General features: G+C 34.7%; 1 protein-coding gene across 3 annotated transcripts in view; it reads right to left on the reverse strand.

The window, feature by feature from the left end:
• Positions 1 to 375: 375 nt before the first annotated feature.
• Positions 376 to 23090, reverse strand: part of TNPO1 (transportin 1) — a 62476-nt gene continuing 39761 nt past the window's right edge. The window contains exons 13-26 of one of the 3 annotated variants that reach the window (XR_012627230.1): positions 21888 to 22113; positions 18992 to 19163; positions 17690 to 17776; positions 16791 to 16898; positions 16430 to 16588; positions 16249 to 16336; positions 15099 to 15197; positions 14795 to 14890; positions 11884 to 11959; positions 11004 to 11103; positions 9468 to 9542; positions 7359 to 7501; positions 7113 to 7135; positions 376 to 5849 (exon numbers count right to left, since the gene is read on the reverse strand). Coding sequence is in view for 1 of the 3 variants with exons in the window: in XM_074857111.1 (XP_074713212.1) it covers positions 7394 to 7501; positions 9468 to 9542; positions 11004 to 11103; positions 11884 to 11959; positions 14795 to 14890; positions 15099 to 15197; positions 16249 to 16336; positions 16430 to 16588; positions 16791 to 16898; positions 17690 to 17776; positions 18992 to 19163; positions 21888 to 22113 (1394 nt within the window). In the remaining 2 variants the exon portion in view is untranslated. Of the gene's footprint in view, positions 5850 to 7112; positions 7136 to 7358; positions 7502 to 9467; positions 9543 to 11003; positions 11104 to 11883; positions 11960 to 14794; positions 14891 to 15098; positions 15198 to 16248; positions 16337 to 16429; positions 16589 to 16790; positions 16899 to 17689; positions 17777 to 18991; positions 19164 to 21887; positions 22114 to 23090 lie in introns of those variants that run through there. The other 2 variants (XM_074857111.1, XR_012627231.1) reach the window with 2 other exon arrangements.

The raw sequence follows: 23090 nt of genomic DNA on the forward strand, positions 1-23090 counted from the left end.
CATTGATAGCACAAGCAATGAGAACAATTTTTTTTTCCCCCCACCTTTCCCATTTGGTCACACTTGGCAAGCATCAGCTGTTTCAAACAAAAATACAGTCAGTGTACCATTTCTCAGTTATCACCCAACAGGCATTAGTTTCATTCATGTAAACCTCCTATTTCTACACTGATCTGCCCTCAAGCAGCATGAAACATCAAAAGCTAACAGACCTTAACACTTATCCGAAGAACATTTTCTTTCAGGTAAAATGAAAATCCTTATTCAAGAGACTCCAGAACTTACATGTGTGAACCAGAAGAGTGCACTACTGGGTCAGGAAAAACAAACTGACATGAAATTTTAATCTTTCATTAAAAATTGGAATGCAACATCTATATTTAAATGATTTTATTAACATAGTCAAGCAGTGATTAACATTCACATCTATTATGTCACATCATACAAATGTAAATACAAAATTACTACAGTACAATATATATTCTCTGCATGATCCAAAATATTTGGTGGCCCCAAAAACTCTTTAAAATTCAGCAGCTTATCAAAAATTAAACCATATTCTATTTAAAATGAAGTTCTGTTAGCACAGAGCAGACTTCAAGAAATATCACTCAATTTAGTACAGTTTGAGAGGTTGCAGGAGGATATGTTTTTGAAGGAAACATTCCAACATTGTGGCAGATATAGAAACTTCAGATTTAAAGCTTTCAAGCAAAACTCACACAACCTAAGTTGTCAGCAGAAAGATCCAGTAATCTTTCATTTTAAACTATTTTGTATACTGCATCCAATTTAAAATTTTAGAAGTGTTTAGTATTACTAAGTCAGACAATGTACAACATAACTACCTATCTCTTCCCATGAAAAAAGATACTACAGTGGATATTTCTACAGCCAAATGAACCTGCTTATACCAATCTTTTTTTCTAATCGCTGTCCTCGCAAAAAACACCCAGGCCTTCTCAATTTTGTTGCCCTCCCAAAGTAAGGAAATAGATATCTAAGGTGAAAGTAGCACAACAGAACCAGCTTACAGAAAAATGACACTATACTGTAAGTGCTGAATTTTTCAAGATGTGGATTTGGCTTACTTAAACCTGTAACACCACACAGGAATTAATCTGAAAGAGCCATTTTAAATTTCCCTCATGTAAGTACATTCAAGTGAATAAGTATCCTTGTTATTTTACCAGAATATCCAAGGTAAGCAACAAGAGTGCTTGCCTCAGTTTCCCATTTAAAATAATAATCTAAAACTGGCTTGCTCCACGCATCAAGTGCATCCATCATCCAATGCATCCAACCATCAAGTACAACCACCAAGTGCAAAGTGGCAGACAAAAACCAGTTTCTATTGGAGAAGAATACCTAAAATATTGATGGATGCAAGTCATTCTGGAAAATGCATAGGTGAGTGAAATACACAGCTACTGATCAAGCTTTATTTATTCAAGATGAGGTTACTGGAAATACTTATGTAATATAAAAAAAAGTATGCAAACTACATCAGCATCTATCTGATATTAACTGCAGGATGTTTTGCCATTTCACTGTAGAGCTTAACCTTTATCTAAGATAAAAAGTTACTCTTTAGACCCTATATAGAAGCTTTATGCATCTATCATCCTCATAAAAGAGATAGTATTGAAGCAGTTAGTGTTAAGTTGCAACTTCTTTCCTTGACAAAATCTGAAACAAACAATTTCCAATATAATGTTGCATTTAAAGCATTTTTCAATAAATATTTCAGTTGTTTGAATATGGATGCATTCTCCTCAAGGGAAGAATGTTTTTGCACCTTATCTGTTAATACATTCAATATGAATAAAACAGGTGAAGCAAAAGTCATTATTGTCCCACAGTAGAAGGTTAATTTAGAGTAAGCTTAAGACAGAAGAGCTGCCTAAATGAAATACATAAACTGATAGAACTAAGACACATTTGTATTAGCATCTGTTCTAAACAAAAAGGGTACAAGAGTATTCACCTGAGATAAAGCTAGTATTTGAGTATTTCTAAGTAGCAATGAGTTTCGCTTGAGGAAAGCCACTTGAAGTTTTAAAATATACTTTTTACTATTATACAATATATGCAGTTTAAGTAATTAAGATTGATGCTAGCACAAAAGTCCTAACAAAAAAAAAAATCACAGTGTGTATCAATATTGTTAATTACAAAATTTATGCTACTTCATAACTTTTAAAAATTATAATGATTATAAATTTTAAACCCATTCTTCTAAAAGTGATCTTTTGAGTATAAGCTTTAAGGAGCAATAAACTAAAGCATAAGAATTAGCTTATTACAATTTAAATATATACATATTTCACTGATTTAGAAAATAATCATGCTTTGGAAAAAATTTACAAAATTGATTATTTTTGCTTGCAGTGGTTAAAATAATGAACTACTCTAATCTTTTTGCCTAAATGAAACAAGCTGTTTCCCAAATGTGTAATGAAAAAAATTTAGTATTGAACTTCACTCAAGACTAATTTAACAGCAATTTAGAACTGCCAAAAAGATGCATTTATAAGAATTTTAAATACGCTTTCTGTTACCAACTTAGGTTGATCAGCAGCTTTTGTTCACTCTCAGAATCCTTCAAAAAGGGAAACTCAAAATGGGAAAAAGGCATATATAAAAACAGTAAACACCGACCTCCTGAGGTTCCTACAACAAAAATATTCAAGTAGAAAATCTACACCATTACTTAGCAGCGGCTATTTCTGTAGTTTAGCACACTAACAGCACTTTATTCAGTGTGTAAGGAGCAAATGAAGTAAGCCGTGCTTTTAGCATGCCAAGAGGCAGAAACACTGGAATGTAACAAAGACAAACTCACAATTCTACCAGTATAAACATTCAGTCAACATTCAAGAACTGTCAAGACTACACCACAAGAATTAAGATGCTTTTTATATATCCCATGATGCAATAATGGAATTACAGATGTTAATGGTGATTCAGAACTTTTCTTACCTCACATTATACCCTAATTGGCTTCTGCAAATCTCTGCACTACATTATGCATCAAGAATATGGTTTATTTGCTTTAAAATATACCATGAGAAAACTTACTGACAGAAAGACTGTTTTGTCAATACTGTTTATTTCTGCCTTATTTTATTTATTTTCCTTGCTGTTATACCAGATCAGTTCACATCTGTACAAATACCTATTAAAATACGTATGTACAAAAGTGGCATCCTAAGCTAATCCAAGGTGAGGTGGAATGGTTTTATTTGGATAAAGGGGCTTTCTGAAATTTAAGTTAATAGTTAAACTCAGATTCTAGCTGCTATGCTACAGTATTATTTGGGTAGGTTTTCTATTCTACAAATCTTTTAATGTTGTTTCTCTGAAACTCTCCCCTAATGTTTAAACATTCTCAAAATTAAAGCAAGTCTGGGTCTAAAGTAGTATCCCACCTTGCAAAATTTTAAAGGTTTAGGTTTTTTTTCCCTTCCAGAATTTGGTTTTAAAGTGTTTTTAGTTATTATTACTAATTTACCCCAGAGTTATTAGTTAAGGAGGAATTTTGTATTTGCTACCAAAGCAATGTAATTTGAAAGCAAGTTATCGCATGCAATTTTGACCGAATTGAATAAACGCTATGTACTAGCATTACTGAATGTATTTCATCCAGTACATGTCCAAACTGTTCTTCAGGCATAATCCATTAAAATTTGCAAAGCCAAAAAAAAGGGGGTGGAGGGCATGTAAAACATGCATTCTATCATGCATAAGAAAAATCAAAACTCTTTAAACAGCATTTATAAGTTCACACTCACACAGCTCAAACTTCAGTGCAATGGCTAAATCATTCAACAGTCAGAGAACAGAACCATGCAGAGAAGAGCAAGTTCTTAAAAAGAACTCAACCAAACAAAAATCCCCAAAACTGTTATCCAGTATCCATTCTGCAATGCAAAGGTGAGAAACTAAATCTACAAAAAGGCTGTTATGGCTTAATTTTGTTTTGCAGATTAATTATGCAGCACTTGAAAAATGGAAAGGTGTGGCTTCTCCTCTGACCAGCAGAGTTAAAAATCTCTCCATTTTCCTTTATCATCATGGGATACTCTTTAGGCAATCTAAATTATTAAAGACTTGCCACTTTCAGATGGACACAAGATCAAGTGTACCAGTTAGGATTTCACATTCACAGTACATAAGAAAATACACATGAAAGGAAAAGTAAAGGGTTAACTTAACAAGGATTTATTCACAGGAATACATGTAAGTAGAGAAAAAAAACACAACAGAAAAGCTAAACAAATGAAATGAAGAGGATCCAAACCAACTTTCAGTCTGTAGCTTTAAACTTGCACCCTTGTGCATTTAACTACATCACAAAGGGCCACCAACATGCGCCGATACAGTGTAGATACCCTGCATTACATCCATTAACTTAAACATCTCTTTAAGATCATGCTTTGAACAAAAAGAAAGCGTAGAAGGTAATATGTTGAGTGGGAATAAACACAAATATAGCAATCATGTCATCAACTTCTACAATTGTCTTTACGTGCCAACTAACATTTATGCAGCCTTTAACGGGTCTTACCATGTAACTCATTTTTAGAGATTCTGATAAAATCACTAGTATATAACCATGCAGAAAGCACATCACACTGACAGCACAGAGGCAAATATTTTGCACAGCTATATCAGCTTTCCACATTGTGCAGGTTACACACAATACAATATCAATCTTATTCTTAACAGATCCTAGAAAGGTATTTCAAGGCCTAATTGTTTACTACAGTACTTTATATCTATATTATTAATAAAAATAAGTTCCACAGAATCTTAAAAAGGAATTTTAAATGCAGGGCTATATTGAATTGGTAAACTGCAACACAAAACTGGCGCAACATAGGTAAATGTATACCAATTTCACTCTATGTGATGCAAGCATGCTACTTTCCCACTAATTTAAATGACTTCCGATCACTACGAGCCAGAACGCATGCCTGAACCTTAAACTGCACGTTAAGAATAATGCCTTACTCTAGAAATTAAATCTAATTAAGTACAATAATCAAATCATATCCACTACTTTAACTCTTTTTTTTAATGTAGAAATTAAGATGTCAATCTTTCCTTTAAAATGTCCCTCCCCTCGCCCCAAAAATGAAAGGAGTGACTCGTTTGGCAGCTTGCAGGTTGCTTCATTTTGTCCAAGTTAACCTTTATTAATTTATGATAGGGTTTCTATATTGTGCACTGCAAGTGCCTGCTCCTAGACACAAGCTTCATTTTAACTGTACTAACTTCATTTGTGTAGTTCTTCATTAACATGCAAATACTCAGGAATCCCACCAAGCAGGATGAAATAATGTAGAAAACCCTTACTTAAAAAAACATAAAAGAAAAAAGAAAGCCTTTTACTGTTTGTGACCCCCATTCTTAGGTTTCCTTTATTGTGCGCAAAGTAGTTTTCCTCTTTACGTATCCCTATGGTTCAATTAAATGGTTCTTATTTTGGTACAATTCCCCACAATATTCCAGAATGTGCTGTTTTGTGACTAGATTCTTTTGATTCTTTTTTGGTTTTTGTTTTGGTTTTTTTGTGTTTTGTTTTTTTTTTTTCCTTTTTTTTTTTTCTTCTTCACATCCAGTGCAGAGTTGTAATAGGAGACAGATTTCCACCCACAAAGGCTCCAGATGTTAAAACATTTCCCAACATCGACTTAATACAGTGACGGCAACACCTCCCTCCCGCCCCTCCCAGTAGGGTTGGGATTGTACTGTATTCCCTACTGGTTTACCCTTCCCCCCAGTAAAGGGTAACATTTTCCCTGGGTGCAGAGGCTCCCTCATAGTCTCCCAGACTGAAGGACCTGTAAAAGAAAAAGATAAGGGTATAATTAAATCTTACCTTGAACCTTAACTGACAGATCTGTGCATAAACAAAGAGGTTTTTTTTGCCTTTTTTAAGCAGTAGGTGCCAGTCTTTAACTTAAAAACTAATTTATGCCTAGATTTTCCCTTTAAAGTCTGTAAAGAAAAGAGCTTGTTTATATCAGGTAAATTATTATTCATGAAACAACTATGTATGCTTTAAACATACTGACAGTTCCACTAGAGTGGCTAAGCTTAGATTTAAGATAAAGGCAGTCCTATCTATTCTAACAAGCTTTTCTATTTTTAGCATAAAATTATGATACAGTTATGACATTGAGAAAGAATACTAAACTTACTGCTGCTGACCTAACAACTTCACTTTTAGGTGGATTAAATAAGATAGCCATAGTGTCTTCTCAGTTCAAATTGAGAATAATGGTGAATTTTATCACTTCATATTGCTCTTCATTAGAAGCAGAAAACACCCTTCCATCAGAACTAAAAGGCCCTCATTGATAAACATGTAAATGTTTGAAACTGGTTTCTTTTTAATCCACTGTTCAGTTCAAACATGTAATTCAAACAGGATTTTGAAAAAGCTTAGACTGACTTTTTAAGTAGTTGTCCATTCAACAATAAAACAGAATGGCATAATTCACTCCCATAGTTTTGGTACAAAAATTCTACAGCAAGTATCAAATTTATATAAAGACTCAATGAATAGGGTAGTATAATAATCTCTTCACAGTGACACATTACTTCACACATGGGAAATTTGCTTTATACAGTGTGGACAGGTGGCAGACGAAGCAAGGTGGTATAACAATGTTTATATAACAAATTCTAGAATGCGCTATCACTGTTCTTTGCTTAAGTTGAATCATTCTCCACACAGAACTGCAACAATTCTGAATTGGTGCACAAAATGCAACATGGCAATAATAAACATATTGGCCTCCCCAAAACATCAAATCTACAGTTACAGTAGAGTTACATATTAGCATAACATCCTTTATTCAGTGCAAAGATGTGGTTAGGAGTATATTGGACTTATGGCTAAAGTGTGTTAACAAACTTACTTTTTTAACCTAGAGAAATATTCCTGCTTAGACCACATTGCCATCTACAAGCCTGTGTCTTTAGTATGATGGCTTGAGGATCATATTTATCACGTTGCTTATTAAACTTGAATCGGCACTTTGTTATCCCTACACTTCCAACCTTATCTTGACACACTACTGTGCATATTAAACACTCACTTTTTCCTTCTTTCTCTCTCTCTCTGTAAAAATAAAATAACAGAGTCAGACAACTGCTTTTGCTACAGCTACCATCATTTAGGTATACTATCATACCTTTTTTTTCCCTTTCTTATAGGAAGGAAAGATACCTCATCCAGCATACATAAAAAGTTCTAGTCTGATGAATGAATTGTTTCATATAATGCAAACAGGGAGGAAGTCTGTTATACAGCTCTGTTTAGCAAGGAAGATTTGTGTGCTTACCTCTAATTATGGGATTGCAGCTACAGTGCACGAGGTTAAACTCCATAGTAAGCTGCAAGGCGCTCTTTTAAGGGAAGGGGAAACTGGTCAGAGAAACGCCTCCAATTCTCATCCCCAACTTGATTTTTAAATCCATGAAGAATCTGCAAACGAGAGGGGGGAAGTCAAGATAATCACTAAACACAGGATACATTATTTACTACCAACATTTGCAGTAAGCCACAAACTACTGGACTGTACCATCTGTCCATTTGAATTCTCCAATACTGAAATGCTACTAAGAAACAAAGGAAGTCTAGTAACGTCTTTCTCAACTGAAATTTTTTTCTTTTAAGGGTGACGTACAGAATATACACAAATTAGTGTGTGTATACGTATCTATTTTTAATGAGTAAGGTGACTTACAACCTAGAGTTAGTCCATTTCAGAATGCTAAACGTTTTATCAATTGACACAGTTTATATATGTTAAGATTACCATATTCACATTTCTTTTTAAAAATGCATTAATATGCTGTGAGAAGGATGAGCCAAAGCTGCAGCCAGCATTTGACAGAATGAATACCTGTCAGTTTCTAGCACAAATAACTCTAGTGCTAAAAACCAAACCAAAAAAAAAAAAGAAACACTGGGCAATCCATTTTTTTCCCATTGTTCCTGAAAGGCATAGTTATTGTTGGAAAAAACATCTGACTGGACTACAGCAATCATGTATTCATGAGGAACTAATCTAAAAACCATGCATGACATCACTTGAAGAAAGCTTTGTCTCCTTTCTTGTGTGGCAAAGAGCACAAAAGAATAAGTTTTAAAAGGCAAGGATGTCCTTATGCCAAGTGACCAAGAACCATTTGTCCAGTTTGAATGCATTAGATTCCACATGGATAACTTGGAAATAATCTGAAGAAGAGGAGCCTAACTTACTGAAGCAAGTATTCAAATGCTGAAGAACCAGTGCAGAAACATGCACTGAGACTGCCCTGGACAATCATCAGACAGCATCCCGGACTTTCTTTTAAGCTTAAAAGTATTTGCTGTTTCCTTCTGCTGATGCAAGACTAATCACAGCCGTGCATTTTCTGGATGTGATGTTCCTTTGAAGGAGACCGGTTATCTGAGAAGCTAACGAGGACAGTAAGATTTCTGTCTTTGCTCTTAAAGATGGGATAATAAAGTTCTAGCTTCTGTTCTGATGCTCACTCATGGCATTACTTGAAGAAAAAGTGCCAATACTGATCCATGATCGTAGTAAGTACTTAGGAATATGCTCAATTTTTACTTTGAGAGGAGTTATCATGAACTTTTGACACACATCCTTCCTAAAAACAGAGACTTCACTTTACAACTTATGAGGGGAGCCACACTACTGAACAGTATAACAGCATCTGTTCATGAAACTGAAACGTTTTATTTTCTTTTTTTTTAATCTAACACACTAGTGCCAAACAATACATCCCATTCTGGGTGGGGTTTCCGTGCTTATTTTACACAAGGCAAACAGTCCTTTCCCTTAAATTCTATTGACCCTTTGTCTAGGGATGTATTATTTGGTATAACTGTATGTTAGTTTCTTGCTCATCCAAGAGGGATTTTGAGGAAGATTAAGCAATCCCGAAAATTTATTTTCAGCAGGAGTCAGAGAAAAAGATCAGGATACCACTGGAATATTTTTCATTTGCAATTTTCTAGATACTTCTCCAAAATAAAGTAGGCATCTTTGTGGAAAAAAAAGTCTTAAGCCATACAAATCTCATTTTCTAGAAAAACAGCTTAAAATGTGGTATAAAGACCCTGTTCTTCCAAATGCAGGCCACACATAGTAGGCTGGACATTATGGAAAGCTCTTTGAGGATGATCATCCCTTCAAATAAGATCTCAAGTGAATTTTTCAACACTGTTAAAAGAGTTTGGAATAACACAAATGCATATAAGAAAATGTAAGTTTAAAAATGTCAGGATTTTTATGTTGTTTTGTCTGAAAATTTATGACCCTGCAAAGAAGCCTCCATGACCACAAATACATTAAGTGCTAACAGTGGAAATAGAAAGCAAGGAAAAAAACCCAGAGGGTGCAAAGCAACCATCATTAGTGTTATATTAGAAACCTTACCTTACAGAACATGTCTCGGAGATCATCTTTTGGGCTAATCCACGATGCAACGGCATCACAAAAAAAAATAAAGTCCTATAAGATTAAACAATCACACAGGTTAGAAACCTCAATTTATAGGTCTGAAAACAATGCCTGGTGTTCATTCTATGAAATGATCCTATTTCGCAACTGCTCTTATTTTTATGTATTTATTTGCCAGTTAATTCAGACAGTAATGTTAAGTTATTGTATGCCTAAGTGTTCAGAAATAGAAATAGCTGAGTGTAGGAATAGCTTTGTTTCATCAGGTTTTTGATTAAATAAAACCAGAGTTTAAAAGTAACCAACTCTCTCCTCCCACACCACACTTGCCTAACGTTAATTCTTCTAGTACACATGCCAAGCTCAAGGACCAATCACCTTAATAACAACCAACAAACTCAAGACCACAGTTGCAACACTCACTCTCTCATGCATTTCCAGCTAGGGAAAAAAAAGCTCTTGTATTTCTTTAAGCAGAGCCAGAATTTTTTTTCTGGGACACACAGAAGGCTTATCATACAGGTTCAAAACTAAAGCCACCCCAAAACCCCCATATTTTGTCCATCTGCTGTGATGCATACCTTCTACTACACCATTAAAACACCAGTCTTTAATCATTGAGTTGATATTGCATGTGTTTTTGGGTAGGAACAGAGGATAACAACTACAGCAAAGGCGAGCTGGAATAATGAAAAGCATCCTTAATTATCCCCTCCCCTTAAACTATGTGAAAGAACAAATAGACAGCAGAAGAGGGAAATGCTAAGTATAGAATAAGGCATAAGTGAAATGATCTGACAATTTCAAAACAAGGTCAAGGCTCAATTCTTGTGTTTCAGGAAGAGTAATTCCAGACAGAGGAGAGGGAAAAAATCACCTTCATTTTTCTCTCAGAAAATATTACATTGGTACAGCTTCACTTTGGAGGTGTGGAGACTAAAGAGCAAATCCTACTCTATTCTTCAGATATACCATTTATTTTGAAGAGATGCATGGTCCTTGTCACATTGACTATTTAAGCAATATACCCAAAGTTGAAACAGAATTTTCCCTACCCAAGTTTTAAGAATGAAGGGGTGGTTACTGTTTTTGTTCTGTTTCTTGTTTTAAAAGCCTAGGTTACATTTGGAAAACAGGTTTAAGTATGTCAGCTTTTGCCTTATACCTTCATACAGATCCTGACCACAATCTGACAGAAGTATCAAAATAGTTATTTTAATCAAAGTTCATTATTTACACATACTTTGCAAGTAAAAGACAAAACCTGAATTTATCAATACTTTTCTCCTTTCCTTCACTAGGTGATAATTATTGAAGCATCATGATACACATCATTTGCAATGTAAACATTTTGGCCTCCTTGACCTCAAAGTAAAGCTACATGATGTAATGTAGGGAATCATGTTAAGCTAAACTTTTTCATATACATATACATAAACTTTTTCATATACAGCTTTCACTAAATTTCACATGAGTAAACAAAAGAAGTTAAAATCTATTCACGTATCTTACTTGGACTACTCCACTGGGGTTGACCGAGATCATGGTACATATCCCACGGAACGCTGAATCCTTTTCCTCATTGTCTCTTATGTTTCGCAGAGAGGTGCACCTAGCAAGTTGGGAGAGAAAAACTTAGCTATTACTTTTTCTTCAATCAAGTCAGAACTAGATGGCAGTATTTGATGGAATAAGTCACACTGATAAGATCATTTGAAACACTATTTTGAACACTTAGAAAAATGCTTGTCTTTACTAGCATATTCCCATTAGGCATCATCTCCAGAATCTTGTTCTCCTGTTGCACTATATACACTCAGAAAGTGTGACCTGTATTCCATTAAATACAAAAGAAACATATCTGAAATATTTATAGAAACTATCATTATTAGAAGCAGAACATGTAATACTATCACAGTATGAATTATGTCAGATACCACTTACAGAACAGTTATTTAACTTTTACAGCAGCAAGCAAGCTATTTTATACATAACAAATCTATAAACATATATTCCTTACAGCAATTCAAGCCTCAGACTGAATTTTAAGTAAAGTAATGCACGGTTTAAATTTTACAGTATTTGCATGCATTGTATTATCATTCTGGTGGATTTTAAAATGCTCTTTCATAGTCAAGCTTTAACACAGCAAGCATGTGACAATCTTATCCCATGCATAAATTAGTCGTTAGCCACAACATAAAGAATACATGACGGTGCTACTAAAAACTCACAAACCTGATAGGACAAGATTAGTCACATGGTTGGCAATGATTAAGGATTGAGATTTTGTAACCAACTGAAAATATATCTAAAAGTGAGATAGAGAGAAGAAAGAAAGAAAGAGAGTGAAGAAAAATGAATTAAAAAAAAAAGATTGAATAATACACACCAGGGTCTTATAAACTGCTGTAGCATGGGGGCCACCTCTTGAGGACAAACGTAACCAAGACGACCAATTGTTATTGCTAAGGTAACGCAATCACGGTTATACACCACCAAACGCCAACCAAGACATGAGCAAATGAGGGGGGAGGAGAAAAAATAAAGAAAAAACAACAAATAACTCAGAAACAGAAACCAACAGAATCCGTGTATGATAATAAACATAAGATTTCACCAGTGCTGTTTATTACCACCCCCTAAATAAGAGGCAGCAACATATATGGTATACTCTCCAGGGTAAAAGAAAAATTAAAGTAAATGAGAGAACACCAAAAACACGATTTAAGATCCAAAGGCTTTCTGATATAAGCAGTCATTCTGCCCTCTTCAGAGGAATCTCTTACAGTAAATTTACCTACCATACATTCTGAAATTTTTATTCAAATGTACTATTATGGATACTCTTGATAAAAAGTAATTAATCATTTTCAGTTTTAGTACGAAGTATTCTAAAAAATTTTTTTCAATATTTAGAATTCAAGATTTTAATAGACCTACTCTATCAGTAAAAATACATTTATAAATACATGGAAAATATTGTAGTCTATCTAAATGCGCTAAGCTGATGAAACACTTCTCAAAGAGCACCAAATATCTGTCATCTTCATAATCTCAGAGAGAATTTAAAGTGGTTCCTAAATCACAGCAACTGACTGCAGAAAATCAATTCTTTAATCCCAATATTTCTCCTGTTCACAAAAAGCTTCCTCATAGAAGTCATGTAAAAATCTGACTTCTGATACCAAGGCATAAGGACACATGAAAAGCAAATTGCTTCATCACATGATTAGGTAGTTTGGTCCTTTGTTCCGAGGGACAGACTGAAGAAAATATCATCATGCAAATGTGTTTTAATGGTGTTTGCTCAACTCACAAAAGATTAATCTTTAGAAAAAGGAGAGGGTGGGGAATAATGTATCAGGATTACTTGAAGCAAAATACATGAATAATACTAAAATCCAGCAGATTTATATGAAGCAGAGAAAGGAAACCTATGTTCAAGGGACATACTATGCAACACTCTAATTAACAGGCATTTGTGAACAGTTTCATGAAACATGCAATAAAGCAGATGATGCTTTTTCCAATGAAAGTTTGGTGTAGGATATACTAGCAGTTTACAACATACTCATTCCATGAAAGCTGAAGCTCACTATTAATGTACTGTTTCATCCTGATGTTATTCAACTGCAGTATCTAAAATTTTCAGCCGTCTAACTTTTAAAACTGCATTGGAAGTGCTACTTTCAAATGAAAATACACTTTTAAGTTTTATCTGCAAATTCTCACAGCTACAGTCTGTACAAGGAATAGTAATCTCTGTCAAACCTCAACTTTCTGGCATGTACTGGTTATTTTTTACGCAATTACTTTTACTTAGGGTGGTCTCATGTTTCCATAGAAGTGTTTTCATAGCTCATTGCATAGCAAGCTAAAGCAGAAAACAGTAATATTCTTGCACATACTAGTGGCATGCAGCACAATATCCTACAACAAACTTATTATAAGTACACCACACTCAACATTTATTTGCAGTTATGCATCCACATTTAAAGTAACTATTAAGAGAATAAAAAAAAAAGTCAGTGTTTGGATGCTTCCAAAAGTTCTCTAACAATGATGGAAGCAAACATTTATGTACTGGATGCCTCTCAGTTACAGGTATTACACATCCATCAGTGCAGAGGAAGGGGATCAGGGCAGGGGTGGAGGGAAAGAAAATTTATATTGCTGTACTATTATATGGTATATTTCACAAGAAGGTATTTGCTCCAAAATTCTCTTTTCAAAAAGTAGTACCTATAATATGCCAGACAACCTAATTTTTCCTTCAAGTTCACCTTCCATACTAAATGTAGGTAGGGGGAGGGGAGCAATGAAAGTGCAGCTTTTAAGTTTAGAGAATACCGGAGTGAAAATATGCATTGATAATCGCTCTCCAATTTATCTCTTGCTTAGCTCAAAAATGTAACTCTGTCACTGAATTTGCATCATTTTCAATCATGTCAGGTATAAAGAATAAACTGTCATTTTCTTAGAAGACAGTTTTCAAACAGAAAAAAAAAGATTCTCAATTAGTAAAATAGTAAACCAGAAACCTGTCAAATTATTAATAAAGTTTTGCTGAAGTATGGAAGGTGCTCTTCATACCAGAACGTGCCCTCTATAAATGCAAAAGAAACAAGCCTCAGAAATTCTGATTCAGTAAGGCATTTGGGGATTGCTCCTAATTTGGAAGGCAAAGCTGTAGGCCAGAACATAAAACATGCATGCCGCTGTTTGAATTCTTTTCAGAAATCTGTTATTAAGTACTTATATTAAGGTAATATAAGTTATACATAATTTCAGTTATGTGGTGGTAAAACTGCCATCACAGATCTAGATTTTTGTGCATGATAGTACAAGTTTATCTTAGTGCTTTTTGTAAATTCAGATAGTTCATTATTTGTTTTATAAATGCCAATCACATTTGTTTCAAACACTAGACATATATATACAGTACACGTGTAAGGACATGCATTTATTAAAATCAGTCTGAACTAAGTCTTTTAAGTGTTACTGCATACATTTGTCATATTCAATACATAAATAAAATCAGAATATTTAATCAAACAGACGATAATAAATGTTATAAAAGTGAGAAAGCAATAACTTTAAGAATCTAGATATATGATAGATGGTTTGCTGCAAGACTGAGACTTGTAAGAGCTTCTGCAAAACAGAGTTGCTTTTGCTTATAAAAGCCAAATACATAGCAATAAAATCAGTTCTGGTGTGGTTCCCCTATTCAATTTTCAAAATAATTATAAAAAGATTCTCTAATTCCCTTCACCATGTATGGTTCAGTTTTTGGGTACCTGTGTTCTCTAACAACGTCTTTGGTGTGTTGGGTCTGTTAATTATTTCTACAAGCTGGTGCAACACCATTGGAATATAAGGCTGCATCTCTATACCTGGAACAGCCAAAAAAAAAGATTCAGAAGAAAATGACCATTAATATACATAAACTAAATAGATTTGGTACATTGAACTTACTACCAAGGACAAGAATCTCAAATTTAATTTAATTTTTAACATGAAAGTATCACTAAAAAAACCCCCAAACCACACAGACAAACCATGCTACATGTGCAGAGATTCAAAGAAAAAATTAAATCTTACCCATCTGGATGGAGATTTCTCCAATTGCCCAGGTGGCATTGTTACACACAGAAATGAATTCAGGGTTTAGGTTGGTTCCCAAAATTGGCATGAAATCAGCTAGAAAGAACAACATTTTAAAATCTCATCACAAAATACAACCATCTTGTACCATTATTATAAGATCATGGGAAAAAAAGTGTCTTTAAAAAAAAATCACATCAGCCTATCGAAATGCTTGGAAAGTGTTACACATAAATTAACAAGAGCTATATTTCCGCTATATATCAGATTAATCTGCATTTTAGAAACTAAGCAGATCAGTGCAAACCTTCTCAAATTATGATTTTAAAATGTTTCTAATAGGCTTTATCTTTATGTAACTCTAGACACCCTTTTTCTCCCCTTTCCTTGCTGGGGTGGGGGGAGAGAGGGTAAGAAAGGAGAAGAAAAAAAACCACAGCAACAAGTACTTGTAGTTTTATAATATAGTTGAACAACGCTGAAATCACCTGGACAGCTATGTATTCAGCTATGCTTCAAAAAACAATGGAAGCCTAGAAGGCAATCACATCTTGGATTAAAATTTAAGAAAAAATTAGTCACAAAGATAATTATAACATCTGCCAAATTTTAAATTCCAAGCCCGCCGAAGCGCTCATTTAGCAAGTGTATCTCTGTAGAAAGAGACAGCAAATATGGAAGTGTATAACTGATGCTACTTTCCTACTGAAATTAAAAACAAAGCAAAAAACTAAACCAAATCCTACCTTCTAGCCAAGTTTTCTGATTTCAATATACATATATGTAATTTTATGTAACAATAAATTCAAGAATGACAAAAAAAGCTACAAATTCAAGAATTCATCAAAGCAAGCGACTGAAGTCTAAGTACATCTGTTTTGCTGTATTTCACCACAACAGGTAGTCTGTTACATTATAAAATCAAGGTAAAAAATGAACTTTTGCACTGTCCACAAAAATAAGAACATGTCTTTTAAACACAGAATTCAAAGGAGAAAAGACTACAGGCCCTTGCTGATAAAGAAGAACAAAAACTCACAACACCATGAAAAGGCAACCCACAGAAAAGGGAGCTTAACAATGGCTAAATGAGCCTCTTGCCAGTTTGTAAAACAAGTTAATTGTTTAATCTGTAAAAGAAACATACCGATGCAAGGCTTAACATGCTGAAAACACGCCTTTGTCAGATCACCTAACAATGCAAAAGAACTCTGCCGTACCTCAGGCATTTTATCCTAAAGAGAGGAAGAAAAATATTACAATTCTACAAGTGTTTCTGATTCTTTGAAGAAAGAAAATCCTTGGATCAAACAGGTTACTCGTCTCACCTGCATACATTGGTACATTAGTGTCAGGATATTGCTGCGAGCCACTAGCTGTTCAATGTTGCCTCCAAGTCCTTCAGCTAAACCACTGAGTAAATCAAGAGCCACAATCATGAAATCTTTATCTGGAGCCTCATATTGGTCTGGCTGAGCATTATGCAACTGCAACAAACAAGTACACGTTTTCAAAATGAGTATTAGATTTTCTCAAGGGTATGCATTAAAAAAAAGTTTCAGAACTGCAGCTTCATTTAGATATTCAATGGTTATACTACAAATCTCCCTGCAAACCCATAATTTTACATAGTTAATACACTGGTTTACAGAGATACTCTGAAAACACTGGAATAAAGTAGAAAAATACCATGGCTTGTGCAAGGGTCTTCTGCACCAGATTTACACAACGCTGGTACACAGGTTCACAGTATGGAAGAAAGCCAGATTGCAAGGCAGTAGCAACTGACGACAGGCACTAGAATTAAAAAAAAAAACCAACAAACAAGCAACAGAGAGAAAACAGTCACTACCTGCCCTCACATCTCTCAATTGGCTTTTGGTTGTGAGAGGCAAGTTAAAAGGTAACAGCATTTTAAATATACCAACATGTAACTGATTAAGTAAACACGACCTAGAAAGGCAGTACCAATTAGCTGAGCCAAGGCAACTATCAGCAAGTTGCTACTCTCTCTTACATATGCCAGTTGAGAAAATTTCTCAGCAGCAGTATCTTCTTAGAGATAGCCAAGAAAGCACATACAAAAACAGTCATGATAATTCAGCCAGCACTTACAGTAAGCTTCAGTATCTTGATCATGTACAAGCCCTAACATTACTTAAGAGTTACAAAACTAATTTTTCTAGAGATGCTTTTCTGCTTCACACTTGGAAAGTACAGAGAATAGACTACATTATCTGGTTCATACCTTCATCTTATCTGACAACAGTTTTAATGGAGGGATGAAGGGAGAGCAACGGGAGAGAAGATAAGAATAGAAGAAGGATGGAATTTTTTTTTTTTCCCCCTAAAAGAATCCCATCAAAGAAAACACTCTGGAATGGCAGAAAAAAATCTAAAATATTTCTGTTAAAACTAATGACATTTCCTCAGTCACAAAATTTTCTTACTAGAGACAGAGTATTTTCTCCATAATGGGAAATATCTAACACTGACAGCTTTTATAGTCATACTTTCTAGTAGGAGCATCTTTAGTAAAGTGTAATTCCTAAAATAAGTTGTTAAATCTGGATTCTTTTATCATTTACCTCTAATAAAGGGAAGAGATCTTTATCTTCATCCTTCAACATGTTCCACTTCTGGATTAATGGAGGCATTAGCATCTGAATATACTCCTGTTTAGGACGAAAATGCATCAGCTGCTGAAACACTTCACTGCATACTATTTTATTTCAAAGCTAGAAAATGGATGTTTTAAGAACGGATACATATTCTACTTTTTCAGCAAAAAAATCTTGGATGTACTGTTATTCAATCATTGTTGCAATATGTAGAAGTAGTTTAATATTTACAATTTGCATCTTAAGATTTTTTGCTGAAGCACTTAAGTACCTCTGCAGAATGAATCTTTTCCACTAGGTTTGGTATCAGTCTAGTTGCCTGGGCTGTTATCAATCTAGTCACAAGGACACTGAGCAAGGCACCCCTATAATGCTGTTCTCCCAGAAAGTATCTAAACACCCAACAGGTGCTGCCAGCTAATGCTGTGTCCAAAGATATAAAACTTTAAGTGACTGAAGAAAGTCCCACCATCACCATGAGCTCCCATTTAGCTTCCTCCTGGTACTGTCAAATGTCAAGGTGGCCAGGGCCAGAGAGAGACTGAAAAAGTGGTCCTTTGATGGTCTGGAGTCTCAGATTGCAAGTAAAATGCCATGGAAACAACTCAAATTGAAATTTGGCTTATTTATAGTGCTTCACATGACATAGACACACTAGAATAAAACAATAACCATCATAAGAAGATGGACACGTGACATGTATGCATATTCTATTAATTAATATATGTACACTAAAAACACCCCACTATATTTGCCTGTGTTATCTGTACTTAGTCCAAAGGATTCTGTGCTTTAATATATAAAATGAATGCCTGTCTCAATTTCTGATAAAGCAATTTCTAGTGATGATGTGCTCCAATACATTGGAAAGAGACACACACAGCAGCTTAGCTATACTTAAAGTGGTTATTAAAAAAAGCGTTATTAGAAATTAAAACACACATTCCACCAATTTCTCTGAAGTCCCATTTCATGTCTATACTGATATATGCATCTCCTCTGAGCTGAAAAATTCCGAGAAAAAAATCACAATGAGAAGCACATTTCACAAGCCAGAACACACACAATCATTTATTCAAGATAGCAAATATTCATGTAGTGGGAAAATTACATGCAGTCTATGTATGTTACCTGTAAATATTTAGTATTATCAAAACTTGCACAGAAATATCAGCATTTCTGTTTTATAACATACAAAGCACACTACAAAACGGTGAACCAGTTTTTCAATTATGATGAGTGCTTCTACAGAACATAAGGTATACTCACTGGTTTATTTAGATGATGTCCTACAGAATCTGCTAGAGTTCCTATAGCATCATAAAGAATGAGCAGGTTTTTATGCTGGTATTTACTAAATGCAAAGACCAAAGTGTCAAGTATATACGCAAGATAAGGAACAAGCTCTGTACAAGCCTCCTCTTCCAGAGTAGCAAAGGCACTGATGGACAAAAAAACAGGTCAGTTAGTGTCTTGGAAAAAACAAAACAAGACAACCCCAAAATGCCCCACACTATGCATTTCTGCTTAAACATAAAACTCTAATTAATCCTCAAATTCATCCAAGATACATTTTCAAAATGGCATTACTGAGAACCTCGATCTATTTTGATTGAGCACAGAAGGATTCAGCTCCTACATTGTGATGAACAAAACTTAAAAATATTGTCATAAACTCCTTTACGTATATGCAGGAAGCCCCCACTGAGAAAAGCATTACTGTACACAAGTTACAATATACTAACTGAAGTAGTAGGAATCTTAACAAAAGCTGTTTACTTAAGGTAAAAACGGCCCACTGTCTTTAATGTATGCTGTAGCAGCACCTAGAAGCCATAGAGCTGTTGTGCTAGTACAACACCAAACTCAGCCTGTATGCTCAGCAGTTCACTACATAGAAAAATAGATACAGAAAGATTGAAAACTAAAAGCAAAGACAGGGCATGAACAACTTTAGCCTGCCTTGGTCAAATCACATATCACAGCATTGTGGAAACTGTTCAGGTTGTCTGTCAGCAAGGTGCTGACACACAGTTTGAACAACAGCATTAAAACCCACCCACAGCAAAGAAAAAAACCCCCATGCACCAGACATGCTGCTTCAGAGAAACATTAAGGAAAGGAAAAAATTATGAGCTATTGAGGATTTACTGGTCTAGCTTATGCCAACAAGATTATTATTAGCCTGTCCCTGCACTAAAAATACATGCATCACAGCATGAGATGGATAATCTCCTACTAGCATGCTACCAAATACAGAAATGCCTTTTTAACACAATACAATTGTGACCACTAAGTGGCTAGCATTCTTATTTTATTCATTTATTACTTTATTATATTATTCTGAAGTATTCTTTCAGAAAGGCATATGATGTGAGCAGGAAAACACGTTTCAGTAAAGTACCTTTTTGGGTGTCACGAACTAAAGGAGCAGTTTCTCAACAGTACCGAAATGAACGTTAGACATCTGCTATGATACAGAATTTAGTGATAAAAACATACAGTTCCTATGACCAGTTTTCAATTTGGTAGACTTAAATGACATGTGCAACTATTCATTGTAGGGATGCAGCTTTTTGCTCCTCTCCAAGAAGGATCATTGCATTTCCTTACAATTCAGAAAGCTATGAAGTATGTTTTGAGTTGTAACAGCTCTACATTTCCCTTGGAGTTTCCTAGACAGTTTATTTTTCAGCTGCAACAATAATTTTAATGAATGTCTGCCCTAAAGAAAGCATTTCAAAACACACTATAAATTTGATATTGAACTTTAAATAAAAATCAGGTGTATTTTTTTAGTATTTCCATTTTATCTCTTTCTTATTACTTCAACAGTTTCCACTGCTCACTGCACTTCCTTCATAAGCCCCACATGAGGTTATTTAACAATTGCAACACAGCTGTGTTGAACTACATGCACATTTTAACCATGTTTTGGACAGGAAAGTATGAACAGAAGTGTGGGGTTTTTGTTGTTGTGGTTTTTTTTGTTTTGGGTTTTTTTTGTGTGTGTGGGTGGGTTTTTTTGGTTGTTGTTTTTAATACAATTTGCACATAATCTGATTCCTTGGATCTAAAAATGTGGGAAACAATAGTCTTATATCACCATTTTCCTGCTCATTCAGGAAGGAACAGAAGACTATCACTATGAAAAGACAGAATGGAACAGATGTTAAAGCCCAACAAATTTGCAAGCCCAATGTCTGAAAAGGTTTAGAGACAAAGAGGAAACAGTGTTTAATACTCAAATCTTACCAAGTACATTTCATTAAATTCATTGTATCTGTTCTCAGGCAAGGATACATCTACCTCTTTTGTGCAAAGCTTAGCACAAGATCTTTGACCTCAGCCCTGTCCTTAGACACTAATGGTATTTGTGGGTGGGGTGTTATAATAATAGTAGTAGTAGTGGTGTTGTTGTTCCTACTATTTCAAAAAACTGCATGTTTCAACTGTTAAGAATACAACCAGATACATCTAACTCTACTTTATGAAGAAACCTTCTTGGCAGTCTGCTGTGTACACTCCTGCCCCACACAAACTGACATGTAAAAGCTTTATTTGATGAGTTTCCTGCACAAGAGTGCACTCATTCCATTAATGCTCTGTCCATTAATGGAGCCATTAATTTATATATTTTTTAAAAATATTAGCAGACAAGTGGGAGAAGGGAATCTTATCTCCCAGGATCTCCCTTCAAGAGAAAGGGAATATCCCTTGAAATAATCATAATCCAAATGTTTTGGTAACCCTGAGCTAAATATAAACAATAAAGTAATCCAATGTTAGTACAACTTTCCATTGCAATCAGTACCGACCTTATTAAAAAAAGCCAGATTTCTGGTCAATGAAATATCACATTGAAAATAAACAAGTTTCACAAACAGGTAATTTACTTTTACTACAATAAATTATTTGGTTTGGTGACTCATATACTCTGAGTCAAACTGGACAGGAGAAATACAAATTGACTTTTTTCATATTATTACAACTTGGAGTAATTTGTAACTACTCTAGAAGAAGCTGCATCTACACCAATTTAAAAGAGAAAAATACATTAAGAGCTAGAAATGGACTCACGCATTCATTGATAAAGGCATTAAAATAGTTTCCCATGAAAAAAGCAGTGTCACAAATAGTGTTTTTTGCCTAAGTTTTGGCTTACCTGCAGGCAGCTTCTTGTACTCTCTTGTTGCTATCCAGGATACGCTTTAGCAACTCAGTCATTAATGGCTTCAAGTATGTGTCTGGGGGTTGACTAACTACCCAGTGTGCATAGCGACTAAGAGTCCAGCATGTAATGGAGCGCACAAGAGCCTTTTTGTCGGAGAGGCACTGAATAAGGTGAGGGATCAGCTCAGGAAGATATGGAATCATACCCTGCATGCAGCCTAGAAGGCAAAAAATAGCTATTGCAGTACCAGAATTAACAAAAAGTTCTATTTTTTTCTCTTTCCTAGAAGGGACATTTTCATTCTCTACCACACAGGAATACATTTCAACAATACACAAAGCAAGTGTACCTTATTAATATAAAGTCCTAAAAGGAAACCTTACATAAACAATAATTAAAATCCCCAACTAAACTTACATTAATTTCAACTACACTTCTACTTCAGTGTTTCCCCAATCTCAGAAATTCTGTTTTACTAAATGGAGTACGGCCAGTACATCCAAATAATGTGAATTTATAAAGCTTGGAGATCCTACATCAGTCTCCCCAGAGTAACCAAGACGACAAATAGAGAAAGACTTGGTCTTGACAACAAATCATCACACTATTAGAAAGGATTCCTTAAGAAATTAAATTTCTTCTTGTTTTCTCCTAATATCATAGAAATACTGACCAGCTATAAAAACTAGACATTTCAAGTCAGCAAGGGCAATAATACAGAGATCTGTGAGAAGTACTAACTTTTATCTGTCTTGACTTGAAATCAAAAACAACAAAATTTTTCTATTAACAAAGAAAAAAGGATGTTCACTAGGCACTGTGGGAAAAGGAAAGTAATCCAGGCATAAACCAAGATGTATTCCTTCAGCTTGCAAAAGGGACAGACATGCTGGAAATGCAGGCAAAAAGTCAAGCAAGACTGTAAGTACAAAGTAATAAAATTATCATATTTAAATTGGAGAACCATCCACAAAAAGCAGCTCAGAGCACTGAAGTCACTGAAATGGTCTTCTCCATTTCTGAAAACTCTTCAATGAAATATAAGGCCCAAATTTATTAAATATTCCTCTTCCATGAAATCAGTGTAGTATTTAATGAGACACCAATAAATATATGCTGCAGAGTTAAGAAAGGGAGAAGTAAAAGAAATTATCTAAGACATTTAGCCTCCCAAACATGGATAGATTTGAAAAT

The sequence above is a fragment of the Strix uralensis genome, chromosome Z (assembly GCF_047716275.1).
Source record: "Strix uralensis isolate ZFMK-TIS-50842 chromosome Z, bStrUra1, whole genome shotgun sequence".
Lineage (NCBI taxonomy): Eukaryota > Metazoa > Chordata > Aves > Strigiformes > Strigidae > Strix > Strix uralensis.